At 30.4% G+C, this 10000-nt stretch overlaps 1 protein-coding gene across 6 annotated transcripts in view; it reads left to right on the top strand.

Annotated features, from left to right (window-relative positions):
* LOC124426569 (GAS2-like protein pickled eggs) overlaps positions 1-10000 on the top strand; it is an 87421-nt gene that overhangs the window by 9106 nt on the left and 68315 nt on the right. For all 6 annotated transcript variants that reach the window (XM_046968405.1, XM_046968404.1, XM_046968402.1 and 3 more), the window contains one exon: positions 8572-8761. In XM_046968405.1, coding sequence (XP_046824361.1) covers positions 8591-8761 — 171 coding nt within the window. In that variant the 5' untranslated portion in view covers positions 8572-8590. The remainder of the gene's footprint in view (positions 1-8571; positions 8762-10000) is intronic.

Below are 10000 nucleotides of genomic sequence, written 5' to 3'. Positions count from 1 at the left end.
GTCTAAGGGAAAAGAAAACTGCATAGTCGGTACTTAATGGCCCGTAAAAGAGGGAGGGGGAGGGGAGCGGACGAATGACTATTAATTACATCTTAAGTCCTCAAGTCGATTGCCCGAGATTCGTGTACTTTACTGTTTCATTCTCTTTCGTATGATTATTATTTCTCTCTCTCTCTCTCTCGCTCGCTTTTTTATTAATATACGACGAGTCAAAAGTTTCTACGTGATTAAACAATGATCGATTAATCTTTTATACAAATTTTTGGATTTACTTTGCAATTCTTCTTTCTGTTCTTCTTAAGATTTTAACCCTTCTTTCTTCTTCATCCTTTTTCTTTTCTTTGTTTTTTTTTTGTATTCTTTGCACATTGCAAAATTATTACCTAGGAGGGTCAGCTTGTAAAATTACAAGCCTAATCGGGAGCTCGAACGGTCTCCCGTAAGATAGTGTATAATTGTGATTTGGGGGAAAAAAGAAGAAGAAGAAGAAGAAAAAAAAAAAGTCAAAGAAATTTTTGCCTCTCCCTTCGTCGTCATTCCTTTTTTTCGCCTACCCTACCCTCCCCCACTCCCCCTTCATCTTCCCCGTAATATTTTTTACATCGAAAAATATTCTTCGATTCGGACGTACTCGAAGGGACTTTTCTTTTTTTTCTTTTTCGTTTGTTCGATTGTAAAAACAAGTCGGAATTGATTACCGTAATAAATGAGAAAGGATTCCACGAGAGAACACGAGAGGTTCTCGCGAAGCGAAGTTTTTTTTTATTATTCAACATGGACGAAGGAAAAAGGGACGGAATATAAAAGAGGTGGGTGCCCTTCACACGAGTCATTCCTATAGTAGCCTGCAACGTAAGTTTACTTACGTGAGCATACTTTAAAGGAGCGCCACGTATCTCGTAACGGTATATCGCAAGACTATCTCTCTCTCTCTCTCTCTCTCTCTTTCTCTCTTTTTCTCTTTCTTTCTTTACTTGTATGCATGTATAAATGTGTGCATGTATATACAATATATATATAAGTATATAAGTTTCGAATATATCGTATAAGTAATACTATGCACATGTTGATAGTATACTAATGCTTTTAGATGGACGGATAAATGGACGTATGAAATATCGAATGTACGCTAAGGAAAGAGAAAGAGAGAGAGAGAGAGAGAGAGAGAGAGAGAGAGGGAGGGAGATAGAAATCGCTTGATAGAAATTATTATAGTAAAGTCAAGGACAAAAGAAATATGTAAATCAGTTATTAGCGATGTAACAAATGATAAAGCCATATGGTAATCATTTTCCAAGTAACTATAGATAGATAATTTTTCATTAATAGGAAAATACATCGCTTATTCTTATTATTAATTCGATCGATCGATCGATCGATCAATCTATCGATAATATTTTTTTTTTTTTTTTTCTATAGCTAATCGTTTATATTCCATTGTACACGTACCAATACTAATTATACTTATTACGATAATCGTTGATTCAGTCACATTAATTACATGGTTCTCGTTACGACTAGATATTTATTCCAATAAGTGAGTGAGTGAGTAAGTGAGTGAGTGAGTGAGTAAGTCAGTGAGTACGTAGACGTAATTCGTCGGTGAGAATTGAAAATTATAGGAAGAGAAGAAAAAGGGGGAGGGTGGAGGAGGTGGGCTCGTAAATGCGCGGATTACATCTCGTGTAATAATGTTTCTTCGACCCGCCCACGCGTACAGATCATTCTATGTACGTGTGTATGTATTCGTACTTGTGTGTTTCTCTTTCTGCGCGTGTGTGTGTGTGTACACACTCGTAACCCACACTTTGTGGGGCAACTATTTATCCTATAACGATTTCATTTTGACGTTACGTTTCATTTCGCCGTCTTGATTATTATTATTATTATTATTATTATTATTATTATTATTATTATTATTATTATACGGGACACCCTGTGCGTAAACTCATTTCTCCTTCCTTTTAATCGTTCTAATCCGATATAATCGCATAAATATCAAACGAGAAGTTTAAAATCACGTCGTAAATTATTCGAAATAATTGTTTCTTCTTTTAGAAAAAGAAAAAATGATTTATTTGTAGTACATTTATGTATCACATAAAAATTGAACTTAGATCTTCATACGAAATGATTAGAGTTAAGTAATTAGAAATACAAATTAACAATTGATAATTAAATTTATTATCTGTCAGTATTATTGGAATATACGTAGATAGTTTGTAAAGTGGGATAAGGATTGTTGTTCCTTTTTTCTTCAAAATATATAAATAATCGATTTACGATTTTTTTTTATTTTCTTAAATTTTCAACAACGCTCGTGCGTGTAATTTTCCAATCTTCTGGAAAGAAAAAAAAAAAAAAAAAGAAAAAAAAAGAAAGAAAGGAAAAAAGAAAAATTAGCTTGAAAAATCTTACGATGAAATACCAAAAAAAAAAAAAAAAAATGGATTCAGAGTATCATAGAGATTTTAAAAAGAGAGGAGATACATAGAAAGTTGTACGTGCGAGAACGAGATAGAAAAGAAAAGAAAAAGAAGAAGAAGAAGAAGAAGAAGAAGAAGAAGAATCTTAGCGTGAATTTCTTCAACAACGTCTTGAGAGAACTATAGTTAGTTACTTGATCAGGGTAGTGTTTGGTATGGTCGAATCTCGATTATCTCGAGACTCTCTTGTTCTTTAGATACGCATGTAGGATAAAGTAGACGTTTATTACACGAGTGTCGTTTAAAAGCGTTCCAAGCATCCTTTTCTCTTCTCTGTGTATATGTATATATATATATATATATATATATATATATATTATATATGTATATATGTGAGTAAATTGTGTGTGTATGTGTATATATACGCGATGTAATTTGCACACAAAGTACGTACTTCGCGTTTTGCTTGTAAGTTGGTTACGATCGGTGGATAAGAAAGTGTCATTGCAAAGAATGCCGACTAAGTTTTACGAGCACGAATATCGTTCCTGTTAAATGAGAAGTGTTTTATAAATCAGGATTGTTGAGAAAGTGAGAGAGCTAGAGAGAGAGAGAGAGAAGAAATATTTGGAGCGAAAAGAAAATATATTTTTTATTACATATATATACATATATCGTAATTTAAAAAAAAAAAAAAAAAGACTGACTCTCCTACAGATCGATTTATTTTATTTATCATTATATTATTATTTTATTATTACATTGCAAAGGAACGAGTTGAAAATTTCAAAAGTTCATAGGCTTTTGTGATCTTGCAATTTTGTAAATGAAGAAAGAAAGAAAGAAAGAAGGAAAGAAAAAAAAAAGAAAAAAAAAAGAAAAAAATAGAAAAAAAAGAAACAAAAAGAAAATGATTTATTCACGAAAAAATTCACTTAAAAAAAGTGTGATAAATTTTCTTTTTCCTAATATAATCTAAAAAATCTTGAATACGTTAAAATCTTATTTCTATTATAAATACGATATATTGAAAAATTTTTAAGAATCAAAAAGATAATATTGTTATAACGTAAAATAAATTATTTATACGATGATCTTATTAGAAAGAATGTTTCGTAGTTACAAGCGGTAGATTTAACACAACTAATTTAGTAACTCGTTTCGTTCAGTTTTACTGTTAAACTAATCCACACCTGATGATAACGGCCGACTGCTTAGTCGTAAATTAGCAAGTAGCGTCTTACTTTCTCTCTCTCTCCTCTCTCTCTCTCTCTCTCTCATTTACTCCTTGGCCTATTCGTGCTCGTCCCTATCTTCGTATTCTTCTTATTCTTCTTATTCTTCTTATTCTTCTTCTTCTCTTTATTCTCCTTAGATGCTTAAGAGGACATTTTAATATCATTAAGCCACGCGATTCAACGTAACCATCGTCTCCATAAATCTCTTTTCTCTTAAGAGAAACAACGGCGCGATAACTAACTGCCTCGTTTTAACGTAAGATTTATCAATATCAAACATTTCGTATTTGAAAATTTATACAATTTTTTTCGCTCAATATTAAAATCAATTAATTTTTATTATTTCTCTTCCTCTATCTTTATTTTTTCTTTTTTTCTTTTCTTTATTTTTATTTTCAACAAAACGATTTATTTCTCGTTCCTTTCTCTCTCTCTCTCTCTCTCTCTCTCTCTCTGTCTTTCTTTTATTATTTATTTATTTATTTGTTTGTTTATTTTTTTTTTTTTTTTTTTTTAAATAAATTTATTCTTTGGTTTTGTTTTTATTTTTCTTTTTTTCTTTCTTTCTTTCTTTCTTTCTTTCTTTTAGAAATACACTTTATCAAGGATTTGAATTTTTCGATTAGTTTTTAGACGGAGAGAAAGAGAGAGAGAGAGAGAGAGAGAGAGAGAGATACGTCGCATCCTTCTGAATATTAACAAGCGTGGGATTTCATAGTATATAGGTATAGAAGTTCTTTAATCGGTCATTTCACTTTCTCTTCGTTTTAGCAAGGAGATGTTTTACGATCGTAAACGATGCGGATACTGAACATTCACGTGATTGGCGTGTCTTTGGAATTTAAATACTAGGAAGAGACGATTTCTTCATCAATTTCGTATTATTACGTATGCGCGTGTGCTCTGCTGCTTGTGCACGTACGTGTGCGGTTTTCCATTTTTTTTCTTTCTTTCTTTTTTTTTTTTTTTTTTTTTTTTTTTTTTTCCCTTTCATTTTTATCTCCTCTAAATTAATGTAGAAAATTAAGATAGAAAAAAAAAGAAAGAAGAATTTATTACCAGAGAATATATATATATATATGGAATTTAAGTTGAAAGTGGTTAGATGATTAAAAAAAAAAAAAAAAAAAAGAAAATTTCGAAAAAGATTAATCGACTTTTAAAATGTTACGGGGAAACTTTTAGGCCCGTCTAAAAAAACACTTTTCACTCGTCCTGCATTTTTTTGATAATGAAATACATAAAAAAAAAAAATAAAAGAAAAAGAAAATGTAAATAAAAATGTCGACGACGATGATTTATATAGAGAGAACGAACAAAAGGGGGAAAAAATATATATATATATATATATATATATATATATCTTCCTGTTTTCCTAATTTAATTTTTTGATTTATTTATTTATTAATTTATTTATGTTTTGTTTTTCCCCCCCCCCCCTTTATTCTTATTTGAAACAACACGACTTGTTGTGATCGCGTTATCACGACATCGCGATCGAGGAAGCGAGCTTCTCGCGCATGAAATACCAGCGGGCTGGTTAAATAAATTTAGAAACCAGGAAGCGCGAAACACTCGACTCCGAACTTACTTTCTTATTTCCTTTATTTTCTTTTTCTTTTTCCTTTTCTTTTCTTTTTTCTTTTTTGTTCTCTTTTTTTGTTTTTTTTTTTTTTTCTTTTCGTTTTTTTTCTTTCACTTGTTTGTTTCTCTCTCTATTTATCTATCTATCTATCTATCTCTATATCTTTATCTCTCTTTCGAAATAATATTGGCGAAATATCTTCCTCGTGTATTATAACTAGCTTAGCATCGACATACCTAACTAAGTACATATTTAATATACGTAGGAATCGTCGTGTTATATCGCGACTATTCGAGATATCGATATCCAATGATGATCTATCGCGAAATCCATTTTATCTTGTTATAAATTCACTAACGATCACATAATTCTTTATCGATCGTTCTATAAAGAGAGAAATGAAATAAATCGAGAGAACGATTTATCGTCTCTTAATTATTTATTAATTATTATTATTATTATTATTATTATTATTATTATTATTATTATTATTTATTTTTTTCAAGACTTTCTTCGATCTCCATTTATTATCACGAAATATCACTTACTCTCTCTATTTCTCAATCGTTCATATAGACATTTATAATTATGTAGCCTGTTGTATGACGTTGACTTCGTCATTTTGAGATTTCGATGGAACATACCTGTTCCTTCGATTATTGAAATTATTTTTCTGTCTTTTTTTCTTCTTCTTCTTCTTCTTTTTAATTATTTTCCATTTATTCTTTTTTCCTCTATTTCTTCTTTGTTGTTTTTTTTTTGTTTTTTTCTTCCTGTCGCGAATATACCCCAGGCGCTATTTTTTTTTCGCCTCTTTTGTTAGCAGAGATAAGATTAAAAAAAAAAAAGAAAGAAAAAAAAAAAAGAAAAAAAAAATGAGATCCTTAAGAATCTTCACTTAATACAATTTAACCCTTAAATTTAGCCCTTAATACAGAGGAAAATCTTTTCTAATTTTCCCTTTTGTATTCCTTAGGTTTTCTTTTTCATTTTTGTCTTCTTTCTTTTCTTCTTCTTCTTCTTCTTCTTCTTCTTCTTCTTCTTCTTTTTTTTTTCCTCCTTTCTCTTCCATTTTTCTTTCCACTATTTGAGAAATAAATCACGCGCTCGAAAGAAACACCGAGAAACACGAGAGCTGTGACATTTTACAATTCACCTTTTGTAAAACGTAATCCAAGATCCGAGTGTTGTTGTTTTATCACGCTCTCCTGGCTGTTTAGATTTTCTCCTTGGACTTATCTCTCTTTCTCTTTTCCTTTTTTATTCTTTTATTCCAAGTTTTATAATTTTCTTTTCACTTTGCACCAAGCATATATATTTCTTTCTTCATTTTCTTTCTTTCTCTCGTACTATCCATTTTCGAATGTTTCTCTTCTTTCATCTCTCTCTTTCTCTCTTTCCCTTTCTCTCGCCCGCTTCCCCTCTCTTTCTTTCTTTCTTTCTTTCTTGCTTTCTTTAAACCTTTTGTTATCGTCTCATCCTTCTCGTTCTCCTTTTTTTTTTCCCCTTCCTCTCTCCTCATTCAAGCACACTTTTCGGTCTAGCCCTTTCGATCGAAGGGAGCTTTTGATAAAGTAAGATACGCATCTACAATATCTGCATATATATATATATATATATATATATATATATATATATGTATATATAATACATTGCCACTTATTCGAGCTTTTAATTCTCATCAAAATCCTAAATTAAATTTTTGAAACTTTTCAGATTTTATTAAATGCACGTATATAAGTATGATGCAAAAAAAAAAAAAGAAAAAGAAAAAGAAAAAGAAAGAAAAAATAAACAAACAATCTTATTTTAGCACTCTATCGATCATATATTAATATGCGTTTGTATGCGTATGTATTAATAGTTATCGTGTTAAACGAGAAGCTACGTCGGTCAAAAAGGGATAATTAAAATATTGACGGGGACTTTCGATATATATATATATATGTACACACTCACATATATACACATAATATATGTATATATATATATATATATGATTTTCCGGTCTGAATAACGAGATTTGCATCGGATAGAAGGACTTTGCATAACGAGTTAGGAACTTGATCGGTTACAAAACTTGGACTGGATGATATATATATATATATATGTATATGTATATGTATATGTATATGTATATGTATATGTATATGTATATGTATATGTATATGTATATGTATATGTATATGTATATAATTCTCTCATTTTTATATGTGACAGTAGTAGTCCGTTTGCAAACGATCGCTAACTTTAAATGCCGTCCAAAAATGGTAGCCCATAATGAAACGAAAAATTATTTCACCTAAGCACTCCATTGCCAAAGGAAAGAATAATATATATCATGTTATATGGTTGCATTAACGCACAATACGAGTGATGGAGATTTATATGCGACTAGTTTAAGGAACCCACTACCTAGACAGATATTTGCACGATACGACAATGCCGAGCCGTGACAGGCAAACTGATTCGAATTACCTTTGAAAACGATTTTGCTTGTCTCGTCTCGGTTTTGTTAGGGTTGCCAGAACTGGTGCTTTAACGAGGGAAAAATTTTTACTCGACAACTTTTTTTCCTACATTTGTGTTCGTTTCATGAGCATGCATGCATACATAAATATAATATATATATATATATATATATATATATATATATATATATATATATATGGACAGGATGGGGCAAAAGTTTGTAGATGATTTAAAAAAATTTAATTTCTCTTTTTTTTTTTTTTCGAGACATTCTAAGCTAATTTTACATATTGCATTATAATTCCTAAAAATTTCAGTTTAAAAAGTCTCTAAGAGAGAAAGAGAGAGAGAGAGAAATAGAAAGAGAGATTTATTTTTAAATTCATCATGAAAGTTTTTCGTCTCATATATATATATATATATGTAATATTACAAGTTGTATTGTCTTGCAAATCGTTCAGTTTATTTATAGATTATTTAGAATATTCGTGAATCATGACACGTTTCAAGGGGTTGGTGGGTGGGGGGAAAATGTTTGAGTTGGGGGATATTTTAACGAGTGACACGACACAGTTTAATTTCAATCGATCGATCGTGAATTATTTAATAAGATACGATCATGTGTTATATACTTCTTCGAATAGTTCGACTATTCACCTTTAGTCTCGTCTATCTGATATTTCGAAAGCTTTTCGAAAGTATTAAAAAACGTTCGTTTAATAATTCAATAGAGATATTTCGATATTTTATAGAGATAAGATATATATGTATATATATATATATATATATATATATATATATATATATAATATATTTTGCAATAACACGAACCGTTAATTTGTTCTTTCAGATAATAAGAATCATCGATCATGGCGGTACTACTGGAAGCCAGGCCTTACAGGCCTTTTAAATCTTCAGAGGAGTATTTGGTCGCAATGAAGGAGGACTTGGCCGAATGGTTGAATGCACTTTATCCAGAACTTAGAATCAATGTTGACAATTTTATGGATCGATTGGACACTGGCGTGGCATTATGCAAAGTCAGTATTAATTAATATTTTATAACAATTAATTAATTAATTTATTAATTTATTATATCCCTTCCGATTAAATGCATACCAATATTAATTCTAATTCTTTCAAATATATACATATATATATATTTATTTATTTATTTATTTATTAATTATATTATATATTTATTATATATATATATATAAATAAATAAAGATAGATATAATGTGAATATATAAAGATATGAACGATAAAAAAATTCCATAGGTTTTTTTGAACGATTAAATAAAAAACGTAAGGAATGAGCGTCATTCACGAACAATTACAAACTACATAATATATACACATTCAGGCACAAAGGCGCAAAGCGCATAAAAATCGTACGTGGATATGCGCGCTACCGCGTTTCTTTCTTCGTAATCGCGTCAGTCGCGTTTAAAGAGAGAGAGAGGAAGGAGGATGCGTGTGACGTCCAGCGGAAACTCTTAGCCCTACGTGGCCTGAATTAAGATAGGATTTAACGCAAATGAATTGTGGGAGAGGAAGGAAAGCGCAAGAAAAGTTTTACGACCGTTACGAAATTTTTTCATACTCTCAATATTTCATAATTTTTCTTTCTTTTCTCTCTTTTTTTTTTTTTTTCCTTTTTTTTTCTTCTTCTTCTCCTGCTTCTAGCTCAATTTAACACTACCTTTTTAACAAACGTTTATATTGATCCTATAATCATCGATATAATTTTGTTTATTTAGATATAAGATATCATTGAATTTCTTTTCGATTGAAAAATAATTCACTTATGGATTTTCATTGACAACGTATAATCAAGAAATATTAATTATTATAACGATCAATAATCGGTCGAACGAATGAAATGATGAAATTTTTTTTATTTAGAAAAAAAAAAAAAAAAATACAGTATTATTTATTTAGTTATAAAATATTGATTATTTTTTAATCGAAGAAATGTCACGATTCGTACCATATTTTTTTCTATCCAGCCCCAACCCACTTCCTCCCCCCCCCCATGCTACCCCTTTTATAGAATATTTCCCACAGTACGAAGAATATATAATGACGTATGATTGAAAGGTCGTTGTTATGTACATACGTAGTAAGTATGTAGCTTAGGGAATAGAGCGATCTCGAAGGATCGAATAGATCGTCAATCGTTTCTCAGGCACAGCGAGTGATCTCGGAGTCGATCTCTCGAACGGCAGCCAAGTTAACGTTGGACTTTCACTGATCTACGAGGGACACTCGAGAGA

This window comes from Vespa crabro, chromosome 9, assembly GCF_910589235.1.
Source record: "Vespa crabro chromosome 9, iyVesCrab1.2, whole genome shotgun sequence".
NCBI classification, from domain to species: domain Eukaryota; kingdom Metazoa; phylum Arthropoda; class Insecta; order Hymenoptera; family Vespidae; genus Vespa; species Vespa crabro.
The sequence above is the reverse complement of the archived record's forward strand: the minus strand, read 5'-3'. Positions and strand labels throughout refer to the sequence as shown.